Source organism: Neohortaea acidophila (assembly GCF_010093505.1).
Source record: "Neohortaea acidophila strain CBS 113389 unplaced genomic scaffold BDY17scaffold_3, whole genome shotgun sequence".
NCBI lineage: Eukaryota > Fungi > Ascomycota > Dothideomycetes > Mycosphaerellales > Teratosphaeriaceae > Neohortaea > Neohortaea acidophila.
Genome location: NW_022985512.1, coordinates 888,323 through 907,603, shown reverse-complemented (window position 1 = coordinate 907,603; position 19,281 = coordinate 888,323). Strand labels below are relative to the sequence as shown.

At 56.3% G+C, this 19,281-nt stretch overlaps 11 protein-coding genes across 11 annotated transcripts; 4 read left to right on the top strand and 7 right to left on the bottom strand.

Annotated features, from left to right (window-relative positions):
• Positions 1-263: 263 nt before the first annotated feature.
• BDY17DRAFT_293206 (ClpP/crotonase-like domain-containing protein) lies at positions 264-1,352 on the top strand. The gene is made up of 2 exons (XM_033732955.1): positions 264-1,156; positions 1,211-1,352. The coding sequence occupies exons 1-2, from the start codon at positions 421-423 to the stop codon at positions 1,318-1,320; spliced, it is 846 nt and encodes a 281-aa protein (XP_033591834.1). The 5' UTR covers positions 264-420; the 3' UTR covers positions 1,321-1,352.
• BDY17DRAFT_293205 (uncharacterized protein) lies at positions 1,353-2,762 on the bottom strand. The gene has a single exon (XM_033732954.1). The coding sequence runs from the start codon at positions 2,752-2,754 to the stop codon at positions 1,450-1,452; it is 1,305 nt and encodes a 434-aa protein (XP_033591833.1). The 5' UTR covers positions 2,755-2,762; the 3' UTR covers positions 1,353-1,449.
• On the bottom strand, positions 2,763-3,672 carry BDY17DRAFT_293202 (glyoxalase family protein). The gene is made up of 5 exons (XM_033732953.1): positions 3,561-3,672; positions 3,378-3,486; positions 3,232-3,301; positions 3,016-3,142; positions 2,763-2,961 (listed from the first exon to the last, which is right to left on the bottom strand). The coding sequence occupies exons 1-5, from the start codon at positions 3,605-3,607 to the stop codon at positions 2,925-2,927; spliced, it is 390 nt and encodes a 129-aa protein (XP_033591832.1). The 5' UTR covers positions 3,608-3,672; the 3' UTR covers positions 2,763-2,924.
• On the bottom strand, positions 3,673-6,081 carry BDY17DRAFT_293201 (alkaline-phosphatase-like protein). Its single transcript, XM_033732952.1, has 4 exons — positions 5,662-6,081; positions 5,565-5,600; positions 4,370-5,514; positions 3,673-4,314 (listed from the first exon to the last, which is right to left on the bottom strand). Exons 1-4 carry the CDS (start codon positions 5,951-5,953, stop codon positions 3,859-3,861), a joined length of 1,929 nt encoding a protein of 642 aa, XP_033591831.1. The 5' UTR covers positions 5,954-6,081; the 3' UTR covers positions 3,673-3,858.
• A 223-nt stretch (positions 6,082-6,304) lies between these two features.
• Positions 6,305-7,909, top strand: BDY17DRAFT_247730 (amidase family protein; the record flags this gene model as incomplete). Its single annotated transcript, XM_033730846.1, has 5 exons — positions 6,305-6,662; positions 6,717-6,892; positions 6,946-6,998; positions 7,057-7,633; positions 7,706-7,909. 5 exons carry the CDS (start codon positions 6,305-6,307, stop codon positions 7,907-7,909), a joined length of 1,368 nt encoding a protein of 455 aa, XP_033591830.1.
• Positions 7,910-7,970: 61 nt separating this feature from the next.
• On the bottom strand, positions 7,971-10,381 carry BDY17DRAFT_315721 (uncharacterized protein; the record flags this gene model as incomplete). The annotated part of the gene is made up of 2 exons (XM_033735934.1): positions 7,971-10,210; positions 10,333-10,381. The coding sequence occupies 2 exons, from the start codon at positions 10,379-10,381 to the stop codon at positions 7,971-7,973; spliced, it is 2,289 nt and encodes a 762-aa protein (XP_033591829.1).
• Positions 10,382-11,784: 1,403 nt separating this feature from the next.
• Positions 11,785-13,092, bottom strand: BDY17DRAFT_247235 (uncharacterized protein; the record flags this gene model as incomplete). Its single annotated transcript, XM_033730801.1, has 1 exon — positions 11,785-13,092. The coding sequence occupies one exon, from the start codon at positions 13,090-13,092 to the stop codon at positions 11,785-11,787; it is 1,308 nt and encodes a 435-aa protein (XP_033591828.1).
• A 439-nt stretch (positions 13,093-13,531) lies between these two features.
• BDY17DRAFT_315719 (uncharacterized protein) lies at positions 13,532-14,644 on the top strand (the record flags this gene model as incomplete). The annotated part of the gene is made up of 1 exon (XM_033735933.1): positions 13,532-14,644. The coding sequence occupies one exon, from the start codon at positions 13,532-13,534 to the stop codon at positions 14,642-14,644; it is 1,113 nt and encodes a 370-aa protein (XP_033591827.1).
• A 336-nt stretch (positions 14,645-14,980) lies between these two features.
• Positions 14,981-15,249, bottom strand: BDY17DRAFT_322119 (uncharacterized protein; the record flags this gene model as incomplete). The annotated part of the gene is made up of 2 exons (XM_033736757.1): positions 14,981-15,050; positions 15,104-15,249. The coding sequence occupies 2 exons, from the start codon at positions 15,247-15,249 to the stop codon at positions 14,981-14,983; spliced, it is 216 nt and encodes a 71-aa protein (XP_033591826.1).
• A 355-nt stretch (positions 15,250-15,604) lies between these two features.
• BDY17DRAFT_99534 (nucleophile aminohydrolase) lies at positions 15,605-18,005 on the top strand. Its single transcript, XM_033738922.1, has 2 exons — positions 15,605-16,493; positions 16,549-18,005. The coding sequence occupies exons 1-2, from the start codon at positions 15,960-15,962 to the stop codon at positions 17,842-17,844; spliced, it is 1,830 nt and encodes a 609-aa protein (XP_033591825.1). The 5' UTR covers positions 15,605-15,959; the 3' UTR covers positions 17,845-18,005.
• Positions 18,006-18,166: 161 nt separating this feature from the next.
• On the bottom strand, positions 18,167-19,171 carry BDY17DRAFT_247687 (thymidylate synthase/dCMP hydroxymethylase domain-containing protein; the record flags this gene model as incomplete). Its single annotated transcript, XM_033730841.1, has 1 exon — positions 18,167-19,171. One exon carries the CDS (start codon positions 19,169-19,171, stop codon positions 18,167-18,169), a length of 1,005 nt encoding a protein of 334 aa, XP_033591824.1.
• Positions 19,172-19,281: the final 110 nt, after the last annotated feature.

Here is a 19,281-nt window from a genome sequence, read left to right as displayed (position 1 = left end):
GGTCCTAGGATAGGGTGGTGAACAGAGTACGGCGAATCTCGGGTTCAGTAGGTGGGCGCGGTGCTCCTCTTCCACGACTGTGATGCCACATCTTGTTCGCTCATGTTTGTCAAGTGCTTATCCCGCCGTTCCAACTCTTCCCCCAGAACACGACAGTGATGCAAACAAGACTTGCAGCGAGTGGGTGGAAATCCGGGAAGTCCGCTACGATGGACGTGCACATGCCTGCAGCAGGCTTAGTTTAAGCTTTGGCTTTACAAGGTCTGGCTAACGGCGGGCATTCCCGAAACCTGGGGCAGCAATTGCTGCTGACCGAAACCTCGGCTCAACCGGCTGATGATTATCAAGACAACTCCGTGAGATATTAATCTTGCATCGCCTCTCGACCATCTCCCGACCTTCAATCTCCACTTAGCAAAGATGGGCGCCTCCGACTACAAGTTCGAACACTTCAATGTCACCTTTCCTGCCGAATATGTCGCGCAAGTGCAGATCGACCGGCCGAAGAAACTCAACGCCTTCACCCCGGCCATGTTCACTAGCCTAGGCGCGATCTTCAACAAACTCTCTCACGATGAGAATGTCCGCGCCATCATTCTCACCGGCAACGGTGATCGCGCCTTCACCGCCGGACTGGACGTGCAAGCCGCCAGCGACAGCGGCTTCATGACGCTGGGCAAAGGCGAGGACGTCGCCCGGCGCGGCGTAAAGATCCAGCGCCATATCCAGGAGATCCAGGACACCGTGACGGCGGTGGAGAAGTGCGAGAAGCCGGTGATTGCGGTGATGCATGGATATGCGTACGGCTTGGCCATCGACATGACGACCTGCTGCGACGTCCGGATCTGCGCCAAGGACACGACGTTTTCGGTGCGCGAGGTCGAGATTGGCATTGCGGCTGATGTCGGCACGCTGAGTCGCTTGCCGTATTCCGGCGTGTCCATGTCGTTTATCAAAGACGTTGCTTTGACCGCGCGGGACTGGAGTGCGGAGGAGGCGCTCCGGGTGGGCTTCGTCTCTGCCGTGTATGATTCGAAGAAGGAGGCTTTGGACAGGGCTTTGCATCTCGCCAAGCTAATTGCAACCAAAAGTCCGGTGGCTGTGCAGGGAACGAAGCAGGTGATCAACTACTCAAGGGATCACCAGATCGTTGACGGTAAGTCGCTGTGTGCATACGATGACGAGCCTCGCACTAACACAGTGATTCTAGGGCTGGAGTACATCAAAGTTTGGAACGCCAGCATGGTTCAAACAAAAGACACCGAGGATGCTCTGCTGGCAGGCATCAAGAAGAAGAAGCCGGTCTTTGCCAAGTTATAGACGTACATAGATTTGCGAAAGATTCTCAAGAAAGCATCGCACGTGTCGGAGGCCGCGCCTTCTCCAATTACTGTCCAGCAGTTCACCAAGTAATGTCTCCTGGCCGGCATGGCACGATGATTGGTCTTTTCAACCCTTTCCACCAGTTTTGCCCTCTTCTTCAGCCACCAGATCCAGCACTTCCTGCTCCGCCATCCACGCCCTCACGCTCTGCATCACCTGATCTAGCGCCATGCCTCCGTCCATGACCTCCCCGAGATTCCTCACATCCAGCCCACTTCTGTGATCGCTCACGCGTGACTGCCCATAATTGTAGGTCCGCACTTTGTTCTCCCGTCCAGCCTTGCCGGCGCCAGCACCCCGTCGTAAGCGTGCTTGCTCTTCTTCTCGCTCCTCGCGGCGCAACTGTGCAATCCGTGAGCGCAGCAACTGCCATGCCGTTTCGCGGTTCCGCAGCTGGGATCTGCTTTCTTGAATGGTGACGACAATTCCCGTAGGCGCATGCGTCAATCGCACTGCAGACTCCGTCTTGTTGACGTGCTGCCCGCCGGCCCCGCCCGCTCGCATAACATCTGTCCGGACATCTTTCGTGTCGACAAAGTAATCGCTGTTCGGATCGTTGAAGCTGTTTTCGTCCATATTCTGCGCTCCATCTGTAGGTAGCGACGGCAACACTAGCACGCTCGCAGCAGAGGTGTGCGTGCGGCCCTTACTCTCCGTCGCTGGCACGCGCTGCACTCGATGCACGCCCGCCTCACAGCGAAGAATGCCATACGACCCCGGCGTTTCGACCTCCAGCACAGCTTCCTGCACATGCAACCGAGAGCCCGCTCCCCCACTGGCGCCCGTGAAATCTGCCGTGTCGAGTTTGAGAACACTAGTGCGCAGTCCATTGCGAGCGCAGAAGCCCTCGTACATTCGCAGCAGATCGCCAGCGAAAATGCCCGCCTCGTCGCCACCCGCGCCCGGCCGTATCTCAAGCAGACATGGCAGGTGTGCGAAGGGATGCACGGGGACCAGGCTGGACTTCAATCCATTCGATGCGAGCTGTATGCGCGCTTGCGTGGGTTCGACATCCTCTTCCGCCAACTCCCTCAGCTCTTGATCCGATGACTCAAGCAAAGAGCTCAGTTCTCGCAAAGATGCGTGCGCCTGTTCGTATTCTCTCAACGCTGCCGCCGTAGAGTTCAACTCGCCCAGTCGCTTTGCATCTCTTGTGTCGAAATCATTCGCAAGTTTTTCGGTGAGGTTGGCATGTTCTTTCGCTATGGCTTGCGCTCGGACAAGTAGCGCGGGGGATATTTTGTCGCTCGTGGCAGTTGTGCTTTGCCATCTTCGCACGTTAAACGTGCGACGGATGCGGGTGGCAGAGCGCAAACAACGAGCGCAGATCCAGGGTGATGCAGACATGGGAGAGAAAGGCTTGGAGCGCATGCAAGAAGGTGCATTTTAGAGCTCTCTAAATTTGGACAGTCGAAGCGAGGTGGAATCGGATAAGAAATCGATAAGCAACCCATGAATTCTAATCAATGGCTTTGTGGGTAGGAAAGTGCTATATTTCACAGCCTATGCCGAACCATCACGGTTGTTGACCTGCAGACTCATTAATGTACCGTCTTGTCGACCGCTTCAATGTTGTTTCTGCAAAGTATTAGCAAAGAGTGAGGCTCTCTCCGGCACCCGGACAACACCAACCCAACCGGATCCAGCACGAACGCGCCGTAATAATTGGGCCCATACTGAGGTCGGGGACCAGGCTCGCCGTTCGGTTTGCCTCCTGCCTTCACCGCAGCTTCGTAAAAGGCGTGGACGGTCTCATAATCTGAAAAGCAGCGTCAGCGCCTATCGCCGACCACAGATCGTGCGAAACGCCATGCCCCGAGGTCAGAGCTGCGAGGTTTCCACACGTACCTGTCGCTTTGAAACCCAAGTGGAAGTAGCCCGTCTTTGGAGAGTCTTCGGAAACAGAGTGGATCCAAAGCTATGCCGACGCCGTACGACGTCCTGGTTAGCAGGGGTGGGCTCCCTTGTCTTTAGTCGTGCCTGGATAGACATACATCGGCCTTTCCGTTGACGCCTAGGCCAACGACAACGCCATAATCCGCGAGCTTCTCGTACTTCAGAGGAGCCAAGGCGGCGAGATACCACGCGACGACCTCCTGGAATCTGTGCAGGTACGATCAGCTCTTTCGCCCCAATGGCATGTGTAAGGCTGAACAGGATGGCTTGGGGCAGCGCACTTCTCTGGAGGCACGGCGAATAGGAAATGGTCCAACATCGACGACATTTTGGGTGACCACAATGATTGAGAGGTTGGCTTCGTGCAAATTGCTTCTTTCTTTTCTTCGAGATTGCACTACAAAGTGTGTATCTCGGTGTCTATCACTGGATGATTTACTTTTCGCCAAGGCCAGCTGAGGGCACTGCTGCCTGCAGCTGAGAAAGAGACCCCGCAGGGAACCGTTCGTTAATGAACCAGTCGACGATCTCGCCGGAACACAATTGGAAGCCAATAGCAATCCCGAGCCACTCATTCAATCACCGATAAGCCATCTCCTCGTACATGGGAAACGCCTGCGTGCCATCCCACATCGGCCCTTCGCTCTCCGCAATGTACCCCCTCTCGCACTGCGTGAACTGGACACGATCAACGCCGTTCGCGAAGAAATCATCGTACTTCGAGTCAAGGGCGTCAGTCAGGCTGCGCACTTTGCCTGACGGGAACAAACTCTCCCATGGGTGTGTGCATTGTCTTCCGACGCAAGTTTTGAGGACCATGAGCAGGGCATCGAGGCGATGGACGAGCGGTGAGCGAGCTGAGGCCTTCTCGAAACCTGCTGCGTTGCAGTTCGGAGATTCCGAAGTTGTGTTGCCCAGCGGCAGAGACTGAATGAGAGTGCAGGAGGCTTCTGAGATGTTTGCGTGCACTATTGACACGCTCTCTTCGGGTGCTTCGTTGGTGTTGTATAGGTTGACGAGCTGATAAGGGTCGCTCTGTACAACGAGTAAGTATAGGCCGTGGATGGGGAGGCTTCCAATGTTCGCTCACCGTCATATCGTACAGTTCGTGTTCGTTGCTGCACCATATCGTATACAGCAAATTATAGGTTCGCCCGACGATTCGTAGAGCCTTGTAAGTATGGTTTGGATACTGTACCATACCGTACTTGCCCTCGGACATGATGATGCCCCACATCTCAACATTGACATGTTCTTGTGGCCAGTCCAACACGGAAGCAGGGACGGCGTCTACATTGCCATTCGAAGCGGGCTGAAACGGTGACAACGGTATGGCTTGCCCATCCAATTCAAACTTACTCGGTGGAGCAGCGTTGGCCAGAGACAGGAAAGTGGGCGCCAGATCTGTGTGAGTAGTGACCAGATCCCTTTGCAGTCCTTGGGGAATGCCGGGGCCGCGGACAATGAGAGGCACATTGATGTCCTCCTCGAATGCGCACTGCTTTCCAGGCTGCCGCCGATGCTGTCCAATCGAGTACCCGTTATCGGTACTGTAGAAGATGTACGTATTTTCCAGGATGCCGGCTTCGGAGAGCCGTGATATCAAGGACTCCACCATCTCGTCGACGACTTGGAGTGTTCGTAGTCGGTTGCGATACCAATCGTCGTTGTATTCAACGTTCTCTTCATCTTGTTGAGGCAGTTTGGCTATCCAGGAGGCTCCACCAGGCGTATCCGGATTGAAGTTGGGGTTTCTGGGAACTACGACATCCTCGAAAAGATGTTTATGTCGATCTGCCGGGATCGGAGGGGCCTGAGTAGCTGATTGGTTTGAGACCTGTCCGCTGATGATCTTCCTTCGGATGATCACATCGCTATGAGGCGCTATTGGTGCGACCGTAAGAAAGAAAGGTTCGTCCTTTTCGTCCAACGCGTGTATAGCGTCATCAAGAAAACCGTGGGCCTTCTCCACGACCACATCCGTGGAGTACGATCCTTCATAATTGACAGGCTTGTCGTGATTCCGTTGAAAGGTGGCATTGAGGTATCGATAGGTGAAAGGGTCTAGCAGAAAGTCACTCCCGGTCCAGCCGGCAGCATGTGGCGAATGATAGTTGTCGACGGTGTGCGCGTTGAACAGCTTTCCGACGTAGTAGGTGTTGTAGCCTGCAGCTTGGAGCCATACGGGGAGATAGTCCTCGTTGAAGCCTTGAGATACGAATTTCGGATAGCCACCTGAACGTCTCAGCAGGTGCTGGACGATTGCTAAATACCAGAGGACTTACCCCAAGGAGGATGTAGATCGGTGACATTTGTGTTGTCTTTGAAAAGCCTCGTTGTGAGCATAGGTGTTCAATCGAAGTGAGTGGACAAGATACTTACGTGCGGCTTTCCCCGTCCATAACGACACTCTGGAAGGACAGCATAGCGCTACCGTACAATAATGATTGGTGAAAGTGGACCCCCGCTCGATGAGATGCCTTTTCAGGTTGGGCATGTAGGACAAAGAGTCCATGTGGAGGTCCTGATCATCGGTCAAGATGAAGAGAATGTTTGGCCTCGCCTTGGCCGCCTGGAGAGGTTGTTGCTCTTGTTGCGCCACCAATGGCTTTACAAGGATGGCAACGAAAAGACAGAGGAGCCCCCATGCAATCGAAAAGATCGTTCGAGCCATGGCTGGCCAAAATACCGTGCCCAATCCAGAGAAAGATTATATGTTAGGTAGTTGTTAAACAGGTGAAGTCGAAGGCGTGCGAGACAACAATGATCACGACTTTTGACACAACGACCGCCCTGCGTCCGATGATGCGACCTCGGACTACATTGCAAGTTCATCAAACGTCTTACCAGAGACGACGAATTGAAGATTGAAAAGGGCAAGTTGTTCCTCGCCGGCACATCGACTGTGATCTGCAAAGCGACCATCACCCGCCTTATACGACTGTCATCGTCAACGCCGTGCAGCATTGCTCGGTGCGACAGAGATCTGTCAGCATCACATTGCTTGCCATCCGTACCGTCACAAATGGCTTCAGAACAGCAAAAGCAGCCATGGCACCTCACTGCCGCAGAGGCTCTTCCTCTCTTACAAAGCGGCGACCTCAAAGCAGAAGACTATGTCAACTCGCTTCTGCATCGGATCCAACAACGAGACGAAGCCGTCAAAGCATGGGTGTACTTAAACCCCAATCAAGTAATCCAACAGGCTCGGCATCTAGATGAGGTCTCGGCCAAGGCACGAGGGCCTCTCCACGGCCTTCCAGTCGCCGTCAAGGATGTCATTTTGACCAAAGACATGCCGACGCAATACAACTCCAAACTCTTCGAGTCGGAGACGCCGATTGCTGCAGATGCCAATTGTGTTATGTCGCTACGTGCTGCAGGTAGGTACCTGAGCTTAGTTTTGCACAAATTGTCCACTGACGGAGCTCTTCCAGGCGCAATCATCTTCGGCAAGACATCGACCACGGAATTCGCCACCACCAAACAGGGCAACTGGCATCAGAATCTCACTACCAATCCTCATGATAAGACGCGCACGCCAGGTGGAAGCTCTTCGGGATCCGGAGCTGCGGTCGGAGATTTCCAAATCCCTATTTCCCTCGGTACTCAGGTTAGCAGCAATCTTTTGATCTTGATTGTACTCTTATTGATACGTTGGTACAGACTGGCGGGAGCATAATTCGACCCGCATCGTTCAACGGGTGTTATGGCTTCAAGTAAGCGTTGGCCCAGTCTTGTTAACGCTACTCTACTAACACCTCTACTTCACTCCAGACCAACCTGGGGCGCAATATCAAGGGAAGGCCTGGCGCAATGGAGTGTCACCCTCGACACGTGCGGCTTCTTCACCAGATCTGTCGAAGACTTAGAGCTGCTATCAGACTTCTTCAACATCCGCGACGATGGAGCACCCCCGAGCAAACCCTTCACATTGAAAGGAGCTACATTCGGCTTCTGCAAGTCAACCTACTGGCCGAGTGCCGGGGCCGGGACTCGTAAAGCCATGCAGACCGCCAAGTCCATCTTGGAGAAGCACGGCGCGATCGTAGAAGACGTAGAGCTACCAAACGACTTCGACAAAGTTCTTGGCTGGCATGCTGCCGTATCCGCGAGAGAAGGCCAAGCTTCATTCCTTGGACAACTCATGACAGATCGCACACACTTGCATGACAACATCATCGGCTACGGGGAGAATCGAGGCAACGTATCGCGAAAGGATCAACTAGAAGCTTATGACGAGTGCGCGAGACTACGTCCCATCCTCGACGCCATAGCGAGTAAATACGACGCCATCATCACCCCGAGCGTCGTCGATGAAGCACCGGCTGATGTGGGAAATACAGGCGACATGGTTCGTCACCTCCGAGTTGTTCCAATTGATGTCATTGCTGCTTCCACATGGCTAACCATCCGCTTCAATCAGAATTTCTGCTCAACGTGGACCATCATGCATGTGCCCGCACTCAACATCCCGGGCTTCGCGGGAGAGCACGGCATGCCTATCGGTCTGACGGCTGTGTGTCCCAGATTCAAAGACCGGCAGCTCTTGCACGTTGCGCGCACGCTGGGGCCCGTCTTTGCAGCTGAGGGGGGATGGCAGCCAGGACACAACGGGGTGCCGCAGTAGACGATATGCGTATTCACACCTTCAATAGATGAATAGTAGCGAACACTCTGCCTCTACCCCCTCACTTCAAATGCAAAACATTCGATCCCTCGCCATAGACCTCCTCCCACCGCATAGCAGAAGCCTGATTCTCCGCCCCAAACGCACGCACCAACTTCTCGCTCTCCCAGACATCCCCTTTAACAACAGGACAAGCCTCTTCCTTCGTCTTCGCCGTCGCCCCCTGGCCCCATATCAGCGTCGAGTCGCGGTTCAAGTACGTCGCGATGTGTCGAAACGTAAGACTGATGCGCGCGCCGCCGTACGCCTTCTCTGCCTCCTGCAGCTCCACGCCGGGCCGCTTGTCGGCGTTGATGCCGTGCAGGTACTCCGCGTTCGTCGCCAGGCTCATTTTGAGCAGGGAGTTGTGCGGCATGGGGACGCGGTGGGTAGTGCGGGGAGCGGGTTTGTCGTTGTTGCCCGCGCTACTGCTCCGTTTCGAGCGGAGGCGCATGGTGCGCTGCGCGCCAAATGAGACGTTCACGATGTACGAGTTTTGCGCGATGTCGAGCGTCTTATCTGAGTGTTCGGAGATGTAATCTGTTCCTCCGCGGTAGAGCTGGATGAGGACGTGGTTCAGCGGGTGGCCGACTTGGTCTTTTGCCGCTTGGCGGATGGCTTCGACTGTTGGCGTCCAGGGCTCGAGGGGGATGGATTCGTCGGATGGATGGCGGTAGATGGGTTTGCTGCCGTCTTGGTAAATGCTGCCTTGGCAGCTGACGAGGCGGGGCACTTCGCCGGTTTGGTGGTGCATGCTTTGCCAGTTGACTTCTTTGTAAAGCGTATCGAAGACTGTTTCGGACAGCTCGGGGGAAAGGAAGTCGTGGAGCATGGTCGAGCCGGCGCTTTCGGAGGCCTTGCCTTCGCCGAATAGCGGTTGAGGAAGGGATCGATGATGCCCTGTGGCAGCCTTTCTGTCGCGCTGTCTGATTCTATTGTGAGTCGGAGGAGCGTCTCGTGCTTGGTCTCTGGACGTCTTGTGGCTCTTAGCATGCTCATGTACACCGTCTCGATGGCGCTGGGTTGGCATCGCTCGTCTTCTTTCTTCAGGGCCCCGTTCGCCTCTCGCACTTCTCGAGGCAGAGTGACTTGTCCCCAATTTGCTCGCGGCAATGGCCTGCTGTAGCAAATCCGTTGTAGCCTTCAGCGAGCGATGCGCCGGCGAAGGTTCGAAGCTGAAATCGCGCAGTCCCTCCTGCACCTGTGCAGAAAGCCGACGAGGAGGAAGTGCCATGCTGGGGGAGTCGGAGTCCTCGCTATCCGCTTCCAGTGCACGCTCCCGTTGCTCTCGGTTGGGGAGATCATGCCTTCTAGTTTGGTCCCGATCTACCTTGAAACCGTCCCTGGGCGTGCCTGCGTGATCGTGCTCGATGTCGCTCTCTTCTCCTCCAGTGGCTTCATCCTCAGAAGCGTAACGCGACGGGTGAGCCAATCTGTCCAACGCCTCGGTGCTGCTCCTGACATCGGCCATCACGAGCTCCCGTAATTCCTCAATGGCCGGGCTGTGTAATTCTGGGCGTCGAGCAAGGAGACAATCATCGATCAGGTTGACGTGTACACCATATCGACCGGCGTCCATTGCAGTTGCGTATACCAGCGAATTCGTAGGGCAGCCGCAGATGAACACTTCGGTAATGAGTTTGGAGCGCAGGGCCAGCGCCAATGATCCGTCATCGAAGGCGGAGTAGTGTGAGGTAATCATTTCGCCGTCTGCTCTCCGGTCGATCAGGGCCTTAGCTTGGGGACACAAGTCTGCGCCTCCGGAGTTCGGGAGGCAGCATGCTTCTCTGTGTGAATTTGCTGACAGGAAGAGCTCGTCGTCGACAGTCTTCGCTTTCGTAGATCCTTGCGAAGCGGTGGAGCCTTGCCTGCTCTTAGACGCACTCTCAGAAGTAGCTGAGCCTTTTCTGCTCTTTCCATGCCCCTCCGAAGTAGTCGAGCCTTTCCTGCTACCAGGAGGAGACAACGTCTCGCTGCCGTCATGTGAAACGCGACGACGCTTTGACTCCTTTCCCCTTTGTCGAGGGTTGAAGACCAGGTGATCTGGCTCATCGATCACAGTGAAAGGCGAAGATTCCGCTCGTACCCAAAGGACATCGCCGTGTTCTCGAAAGCCTGTTACGAGAGTGCTTAATCGGGACCAGAAGTCGGCCGGCACGGGCACGGGGAATTTGCCGCCGGGTTGAACGAAGTCGTTTTGGAGTCCGAGGATTACCAGCCCTTTCCGAGTCTGTAAATTTGGTGCCTGTTGCGTGAGCAAGGCTAGCAGGGATGCGGCCATGTTGTCTGGAGGTGTATTGCGCGACGCCGGACGTCATCGGTGTCCAAATGGAAAGTGCTGCAGATTGTGCAGTTTCGATCAACCACTTTGACGAGTTGTGAACCAGGTGATTGAACAGACAGAGTAGCAAAAGACAAGAAAGGCCGGAACATTAGATGTATTTGTGTTTCCACGCTGCGTCACATGGTGGTCGGTCCGCACACGCATTCACCCCCGAGTCCGGTCCCAGCGCCTTGGATCGATCAGAGGTCGGTCATGCAATGTTGGCTGCGGCAGGTGTTTGATGGACAATATGTGGCCCGATGCGTAACACACCGTATTCCTTCGTCCGTTTCCAGCAAGCGGTTCCCGGAGGTGTGTTCTATTGTGCAGTAGTCAATCAGGAGAGACAGACTGGCGATGTGGAAGCAGGCATGCGTAAATCAAGAACATAGTTTCCGTCGCCGGTGCACATCCCGCCGGACTAATGTCAACAAGATGCGGTCAGCAGCGGCGTAAAATGTGTAAACTCTCGTTGACCTGACCGGCCATTGAGGAGTGCGCGCGGCAAAGCGAAGGAAGCAAGAGGCGTAACTAATGCCGGTAGGGGCGCCTCGGGCGGTGGCCACGAGTCACGAATCAGACGTGCCCTATCTTAAAGTTCCAAGGCTACCATCGTTCCAACGAGGGCATTGGGAGGGTTGGAAGTCGATACGACCAGGTGGGCGGACGGGCGACTCGGGAGCTCGACGAGGCAATCTTTGCCGATCTGCTGCGTGTGCGTGTCAGGATACTCATGCGAGAGTCGCAGGTGATTGATGGAATCTGCACAGGCTGCAACCCCGAACAGCCGCCCTTGCCGCCCCCGAATCAGAGCAATGATGTCCGGAAGAGACGAAAAGAGATCTGCAACGAGGCGTGCGGGTCTAAAGGCAATCTTTCGGGTAACCGTCCTCCGCCTCCCCGTCTAAAGATCGACCGGGGAGAATGGTGTGCTTTGCAGGTAACTTAACCTCGGGAATGCAATTCGTTGCTCGTCGTTTTTCAACCAGGTTGATTTGATCCTGGCAAGGCACGATGGCGCTCGCCGCGGCGCGAACACCATCGCGGAAGCATACAATTTGGCAAACGAGGAACGTCGAACGAGACCAGAGACACGTAGGAACAATGTGTACGGCACGGCGGTTTTGCTCCCGCTGTAGTTATGCCGGAGACCTTGCATCTGGTACGGACTCCATCGGGCTGCACGAAGCTGAATCGCGCATCACGTCAACCGCCGGTGAAAGCCGGTCACACGTCTGGCCGTGGGCCATCTCTCCACCACCTGCAGCACACTTGACGATCTTGACACCTTTCTCACATTTTGCTATCCCTCGTTCCCCACTCTGAACGTATCGGGGAATGGGGCCGGCGGAAGAGGAGCAGGAATTCGCCGAAGAAGCTCTGCTGTCCCGTCTATCTTCACCACACAAGGCGGATGATTTGCCGACTTGCCTTCTCCCTCGTGTGTACTTTGTGTGGTCTGCTGGCATTGTAGCTTCATTGTTAATCGTCGGTGACGGATCAAACGATCCTTTCACTTTCCGAAGAAGCTGGTAATCTTCGCGTTCCCACCCGCTTTCGTCGGTGTCTTGGGGACTGTAGCGTTCGATGTTGCGCTTCTCGTCGAACTGCGAGCGGGCTTGATAGGCGATGAACTAGGCTTTGCAGCCTTCTTCGCTGGACTGCTCTCCGCCTCCAATAGATCCTCGTCTTTGATCTCGGACATCTTCCGTTTGATGCCCTTTTCATTCTCTTCATCCTCCGCCTTCAGCAAAGCCGAGTCATCAAGCTCCTCGCCTTCTTCTTTGATGGCCTGGGAAAGCTGCTCATCCGTTTGGCCCCTTGGCTTTGGCAAGGGAGCATTCGATTCGATATCCTCGACTTTTACCGCCGTCGCGCGATCCTCCTGCTTATCCACCTTGATTGGACTACCCTTCTTGGGCGACGCCTTTTGATTGTCGAAGAAGTTGGCAATGTTCTTCTTGTTCGCCTTGCTGTCGACCGGGATGACGAAGCTCGGGCTGTTGTTCCCGACCTTGCCCACCGCCTGGTCCACCGGGTAGCACTCCAGCTCGCCACTGAACGGTTTCAACATATCCTGCAATTCCTTATTCCACCCCACATTGCCAGGATCCAACCACTTGGCCATCTGCTCCGAACCCGCCTCCAAAAGGACCGGCATCCGATCATGCAAGAACCTCAGCTGCCGATTCGAATCCGTGGTAATGATGGTGTACGTATACAGCTTCTCCTCGGTGTCCTCGTACTGCACGCAATCCCACAGTCCCGCCAGGCACATTAAGCGCCCATCCTTCCGCTTCACGAAATGCGGAATCTTCTCCTTGCCCCCGTTCTTCTTCAGCCACTCGTAGAAGCCCTCGGCGACGACGATGCACCGCTTGCGCTGCTTCATCGTGTTCCACATGCCGCGGTTCTCGATCAGGCTGTCGTCGCGGCAGTTGATGGTGCGCAGCATGCTGCCGTAGTCGGGCGAGCGCTTGGTCCAGAAGGGGATGAGGCCCCATTTGGCCGCTTGCAGTTTGTACTTTGTCTCGCGTGTCGCCAGGCCGTCTACGGACGTGGTTGTCGCTTGAGAGGAGGGAGCGGCTCTGGGCGAGGACTGCTGCTCGGTTTGAGTGCTGTCCTCCCGTGGGGTGGCGTTTGTGCCGCGGTCATTGGTGGCGGCGCGGTAGATTAGCCCGTGGTAGCCTGGGGCGAAGTTGTAGCTTTGGCGCAGCTGGCCATCCTCGTCGCTGGGTGCTTCATCCGTTGGCATGTTATGCTCCTCTAAGTGTTGGCGCACCTGCGACGGGCGCATGGCGAGGACGTAGCGGCCGCACATTGCCTCTCGGTACGGCCTTGAGCCGTTTGTCGTGTGGTAGGTGAGGAGATGCAGATTGGTCGCGGATGTTCAGGTGGATGATTCAATTACTGGTTGCGTCATGGTTCGCGTCAAAATCCGGGGTGAGGTGTTTTGAAATTCACTGACATCTAACCTTCTCCGTTTTCCCGTCTCACTAATTCACTGCATCCACTTCAAACGGCCTCAATTCGCCATGCCTGTCCGTCCCGGTTTTCTTTCGCCTTTACGGCAAGTCTTCAGACCGCCGATTGCCCCTCGAATAGCGACAAGATGCATCCACAACCCGCCCAAGCGCAACACCCTCCCCATCAACCGACTCATCTACCCATCACCCCAAGCACGGCGCGCCTTCGCCAAAGACAGTACGCGCTCCTTCACGGGCAACGCAAAGGTGCTCTTCAAAAACTACCCGGTCAGCATGACGCTCGCCTTCCTGTGCATCGTCATCGGCGGCTCGAGCGTCTTCTACGCCAACTACATCTACTACAAGTACATCATCGGCGCCTACCACAACTACCCCGAAGAAGTCGCCAAGAAGCTGCGGCGCGCCATCTTCTACACCAAGACCGATTTTCAGCCGAAGGAGGCGTTGAAGTACTACAAGCAGGCCCTCGCGGTCGCGAATGAGGTGGGCATGGATCCGTTCAGCGATGAAGTGATGGGGATTAAGATTCAGATTGCGGGCTTGCTGCAGCAGGTGCATCAAGTGGAGAAGGCGATACTGGTGCTGGAGCAGGTGCGCGGAGACAACTTGCGGTGGTTGGAGCTGTACGACGAGCAGAAAGAGCTGCATGCCAATGTGGACATGCGGAAGAAGAAGACGCGCATACTGGCCAAGACGATCGCCATCAGCGTCAAGCTGGGCGAGCACTACGCCGACGGCGCGGTGTGGGATCGCGACATGGCGCTCGAGCGGCTCGTGTGGGCTGTGGAGACGAGTTTAGCAGAGAAGATCCGAAGACAGGCGGCGGGGGCGACGGAGGAGTCTGATGGGCCGTGGATGACGGATGAAGAGCAGGGGGCGTCGTTGGAGGCGTTGGCGCATGGGTATGAAGAAAGGAATCTGCATTACCTGGCCACGCCGCTGTTTCTACAGGCTCTGGGATTGAAGGGGAAGACGGATTGCCATTCTGTGGTGCTCATGAATAACATCGCGTCCAGCCTGGCGCAGCAATCGCCGCAGGCGGCACGCGCGGCGCAGGCGTTCGCAGAGAAGAGTGCCGTCGCCTCGTCAGATGCACCTTCTGGCCCGGTCGCGACGAAGGAGATGATGGTGGAGAGTGCGAGGACGTGGGCGGAGAGAGCGTTGGACGTTGCCGCGCACGTGAAGCCGCCGGAGCGGGACGAGGAGTGTGATCTCGGGTGTGCAGTCGCGACGCATAACTTGGGCGAGTTTGCGGAGATGGTGAGGGATACGGCGACGGCGGAGAAGCGATATCGAGAGGCGATCAGCTTGAGTCGAGCGATTGGATTTCAGGACGGGGTGGATACTAGCTCAGAGAGATTGAGGGCGCTTCTGGGTCAGGGATGAGACGGCTGTGTGAGATGAAGATGAGGAGATGACTCTTCATTGCTGACTACGCTGGGAACATCATGTCTAGCATCGTTGGGGTGGTGCTTCTTTCGAGAAGTCGTTCACCATCGACACGATTGCTAGGATGTAATGGCTGCGGCCTCAGCATCACGCCCATCCCACTTCTCTCCGCTCGGAGTCCGCCGGACACTCCAGTCATTGGACCGACGTATGAGACCAGAAGCCGACCAAATGATCTTCGGCATGGGAAAATCGATGCCCTTTATTCCTCGCGCAGCAGTCATTCCGAGATCCCATCCTCTCCATGCAATAGAGCAAACATCGATCGTCTGATCACTCCGCTCTCCTCTTCCTCGGAGCTTCGCCCTTGATAATCGCTCGTAAGCTCTCACCAATCGTGACCCTGCGAGCGCGTCAGTCTGGTCCAACGCACACTAGCCAAGGGAGGAAATGTACATGATGATAGCAATCAGGTATTGAACCAATTGCACCACCCATCTAGCGGGCGCCCATAATCGCTGATTGGGATCTTCGCGCACTTGTCCCGCGCCTCGAAGGAAGCGCTCCGTTTTGGAGGGTTGGGCGGTTGGGGCGTCGGACATTGTTGGTTTAGTGAAGATGGGACGAAGAAAGGTGAGATGCGGTCGGAGAAACACGCGAGCGCGTCAAGCTGCATATGTAGAGTTTGCCTTGCGCCGCCCGTCAGCCTCCATCGCCTTCTATCACTGTCTTCCTACTTTTATGCACGCGGAGCGTGGCGGCTGAGACGGGCGGACGGTGAAGTCATCGACCTTGGCGGTTGGGCGAGCTCCGCCACATGCAACTTCAGGGCAGGATTGCCTTGCTGATCGCTGTCAAATTGCCTCCTGTCTATCGTTTCTCCGATTGAACTTGTTCTCAGCGTCGGCGCAGTGGTCTGTATAAAATGCACTGCTTTCTAGCAGCCGAAGTGGGTGGTATCCTGTGAAGTGTCTACATCTGCTGCAGTCCCCGGAGTGTCTTTTGAACCAAACGACTCGGACGTCATGCGCCGACTTCGGCCGTGAGCAAGTGATGCTCCTTACGAATTAGGTAGGTGGCATTGAAAAATGATGCGACTCCACCATTATGAGCAAGAGGTAAGGTATTCTTCTTCCCCCCTCATTCTCTACTCCTAGGTATCATTCAGTACAAGGACATAATCGTCCTCTCCCTACCGACCTCATCCACCTCTTCCTAGCTTCCGCCGCCACCCAACTCCATCTCCACCATTCGTTCGCAAACCTCCCTCCTCTCCCGCCTCGTCTCCCTCCGAGACCACCTCCCCGCCTCAATGCCTCTCAACACCTCCGCCTTCCACCCCCACGAACACCAAACCTTCGCCGCCTTCCCCTCGCGCCGCTCCGTCGTGCACAGCACCAAAGGCATCGTCGCCTCCACCCAACCCCTCGCCACCCAATGCGGCCTCGAAGTCCTACGTAAAGGCGGCAATTGCGCCGATGCGGCCGTCGCCGTCGCGGCCGGGCTGAACATGACTGAGCCGGGCAGCACGGGCATCGGCGGCGACATGTTCTGCTTGTTTTACGAGGCGAAGACGAAGAAGGTGCATGCTTTGAATGGGAGTGGGCGCGCGGGAAAGAATTGCGAGTTGGAGACGATTCGGGGTGATTTGGGGTTGAAGAAGGGCGAGAAGGGCTCGATTCCGTTGCATAGTGTGCATGCTGTTACTGTGCCCGGTGCTCCAGCAGGTTGGGTGGATACGGTCGAGAGGTTTGGGAGTGGGAAGCTGAGTATGGAGGAAGTGCTGGCGCCGGCGATTGAGCTTGGGGAGGCTGGGTTTCCGGTCAGCGAATTGATGGGGTATCAGGTCAGCCAGTCTTTTGTCCTGCCGGCTTTTTGAACTGACGCTGAACAGCTCCAAGTGGAAATCCTCTGAGAATCTCTTGCGGCGGGCGTCTCCCAATGGCGCGGAGATGTTGAAGAAGGATCCCAATGCGAAAGATGGTTGCAGGGCGCCGCGGGCGGGCGAGATTATGAAGAACCCGACGCTTGCTCGGACTTTCCGCACCCTCGCGAAAGAGGGCAAGGCTGGCTTCTACACCGGTCGTATTGCGGAGGAGCTCGTCAAGGTCACCAAGGATCTCGGCGGTCATCTCACTTTGGAGGATCTGAAGAACCATATGGACTTGGGCACGGAGACGACCGAGCCTATCAGTCTCCGATTCCGCGCGCAGGACGTTGGGAAAAGCCACGGCAAGCACATGCACGATCCCAAGTCGGAAGAAGGCATTGAGCTCTGGGAACACCCGCCCAACGGACAAGGCCTCGTCGCCCTCCTCGCCCTAGGCATCATCGAGCAGCTCGAGAAGAGCGGCACAATCCCCAAATTCGCGCACAAAGACCACAACTCCGCCGCCTACCTGCATGTCGTCATCGAAGCGCTGCGCATCGCCTTCGCCGACGGCAACTGGTGGATCGCCGACCCGAACGTCGTCAAAGTGCCCGTGAAAGAACTGCTCAGCCCCGCGTACCTCGCCGAGCGCGCCAAACTCTTCAACCCCGCCCAAGCCTCCGATCCGCCGGAGCACGGCAGCCCGGCGCAAAACAGCAGCGACACGGTGTACTTCGCCGCCTCGGACGCCGAGGGCAACGGCATCAGCTTCATCAACAGCAACTTCGCCGGCTTCGGGACGGCAATTGTGCCCAAAGGCTGTGGCTTCACGCTGCAGAACCGCGGCGCGAACTTCATGCTGCAGCCGGCCAACCACCCCAATATTCTCGCGCCGGGCAAACGCCCGTACCACACCATCATCCCCGCTCTCGTGACGAATGCCAGCGACCAGAGCCTGCACTCCGTCTACGGCGTCATGGGCGGCTTCATGCAGCCGCAGGGCCACGTGCAGGTGCTGCTCAACCAGCTCGTTTTCGGGCAGACGCCGCAAGCCGCCCTCGATGCGCCGCGCGTGTGCATTGGCGCCGGCATGCCGGATGAGGGCGATGTGATGGACAAAACGGTGTATTTGGAAGAAGGCATGAGCGAGGAGACGGTGAAGGGGTTGCGCAAATTGGGGCATCAGGTTGAGGTTGTGGGGGGGATGGGACGGGCGTTGTTTGGTAGGGGGCAGGTTATTCGATGGCATGTGGATTCTATTGAGAAGGCGGGGGTGTGGAGTGCTGGGAGTGATCAGAGGGGTGATGGGGCGGCGGTGCCGCAGTAGAGGGTACAGTCGAAGCTGATCTATAGACTCCGTCTCTCTTCTCGAGAAGAATGCGAGACCTCTTGAAGTGCGTGCGCTCGTCCTCTTCCTCCGCGCCATTCTTCCCGCGTCGAGACACGTTGCACTCCTCTCCGAAGCCGCAGGGAGGCAGAGATGGGCACTGGATGCCATGCTTGTTGAAAAGCCTGAAGCGTCGCGGACAGCTTGGAAGCCGTGTCCTCGGTGCAGATGGCCTCAGACCAGCCCTCTCGGAGTCTCTTGAGCCATCAGCATCGTTTTCGAATTGATGGCGAAGTGCGAGTCACATTCGACCATCCGCTCCCTACACGCTCATCTTCATGGCAATCCCTTTGTGCGGATCGTAGCCCACCACCTTGAAATCCTCCACTTTCCACCCATCGATGCTGCATCCAACATCTCTCTCAATTTCCAGCGTCGGGAAATCGCGGGGTGTACGTTGTGCCTGCACCTCGAGCGCCTCGCGATGGTCCAGATAAACGTGGGAATCGCCCATCGTATGCGTCAAGCTGCCGGGAATGAGATCGCAAGTCCGTGCCAACATGTGCGTCAGCAAGGCGTAGGAAGCGATGTTGAAAGGCACGCCTAGTCCCATATCACAGCTCCGCTGATACAGCAAAGCATGCAGCGTGCCACGCTTGCTGCCGTCAGCTCGCAACGGCGCAGACGCGGGAAATGAGACGTAGAACTGCGCGAACATGTGGCATGGCGGCAAAGCCATCTTCTTCAGATCCGCCGGGTTCCACGCGGACAAGATGATTCGGCGGTCATAGGGCTGCTCCTTGAGCTTGCGAACGACTTCTGCCAACTGGTCGACGCCCTGACCAGCGTAGTCCGAATGGCAAGTCTCGTACGGCGCGCCAAAGTGGCGCCACTGAAAGCCATACACAGGCCCGAGGTCGCCTTCCTCGCGCTCTGTCAAGCCGATGGAGTCGAGGTATGCGCGCGACGCATTGCCGTCCCAGATTTTGACGTTCTGGTCTTGCAGCGTTTTGGCGTTTGTGTCGGCCGCGACGAACCAGAGGAGCTCGGCGATGACGGCGCGGAGGAAGACACGTTTGGTCGTTAGCAAGGGGAGAATCAGCGTTCCGTCGGGCTTGGATAGAGAGTATTTGTGTTGGGGCGGGAAGGGGATGGCGAGCGTTCCGGTGCCTGTGCGGTCGGGACGGTGCTCTCCGTTGTTGAGGATGTCGCGGATGAGGTTGAGGTACTGGTATTCTTCATGAGGTTTGTCGGCATGGCCATTTGCCTTCGCGACAACTTCCTGGTCGGCGTGGCCATCTGTTGTCGAGGATTTCTGAGGCTCCATTTCAACCTTGGGGCCGCTCGCTGGATCAATCGCTATCGCTTCTGGGGCCATTGTGAATGAGTCAGTAAGTGCGAGTTATGGGGATGAGTCGTTTACGAGTCGCACGTCAA

What these genes read in the sequence shown, in the direction of transcription:
- BDY17DRAFT_99534 (XM_033738922.1), top strand. Translation starts at nt 15,960, where the DNA reads ATGCCTCTCAACACCTCCGCCTTCCACCCCCACGAACACCAAACCTTC. An exon ending in GCGAATTGATGGGGTATCAG is followed by an intron (nt 16,494 to 16,548) that starts GTCAGCCAGTCT and finishes AACAGCTCCAAG; the next exon opens with TGGAAATCCTCTGAGAATCT.
- BDY17DRAFT_293201 (XM_033732952.1), bottom strand. Translation starts at nt 5,953, where the DNA reads ATGGCTCGAACGATCTTTTCGATTGCATGGGGGCTCCTCTGTCTTTTC. An exon ending in ATGGACGGGGAAAGCCGCAC is followed by an intron (nt 5,601 to 5,661) that starts GTAAGTATCTTG and finishes GGCTTTTCAAAG; the next exon opens with ACAACACAAATGTCACCGAT. An exon ending in CGATCTACATCCTCCTTGGG is followed by an intron (nt 5,515 to 5,564) that starts GTAAGTCCTCTG and finishes TGAGACGTTCAG; the next exon opens with GTGGCTATCCGAAATTCGTA.
- BDY17DRAFT_293206 (XM_033732955.1), top strand. Translation starts at nt 421, where the DNA reads ATGGGCGCCTCCGACTACAAGTTCGAACACTTCAATGTCACCTTTCCT. An exon ending in GGATCACCAGATCGTTGACG is followed by an intron (nt 1,157 to 1,210) that starts GTAAGTCGCTGT and finishes CAGTGATTCTAG; the next exon opens with GGCTGGAGTACATCAAAGTT.
- BDY17DRAFT_293202 (XM_033732953.1), bottom strand. Translation starts at nt 3,607, where the DNA reads ATGTCGTCGATGTTGGACCATTTCCTATTCGCCGTGCCTCCAGAGAA. An exon ending in GCGTCAACGGAAAGGCCGAT is followed by an intron (nt 3,302 to 3,377) that starts GTATGTCTATCC and finishes GCGTCGGCATAG; the next exon opens with CTTTGGATCCACTCTGTTTC. An exon ending in CTTGGGTTTCAAAGCGACAG is followed by an intron (nt 3,143 to 3,231) that starts GTACGTGTGGAA and finishes GCTGCTTTTCAG; the next exon opens with ATTATGAGACCGTCCACGCC.
- BDY17DRAFT_293205 (XM_033732954.1), bottom strand. Translation starts at nt 2,754, where the DNA reads ATGCGCTCCAAGCCTTTCTCTCCCATGTCTGCATCACCCTGGATCTGC.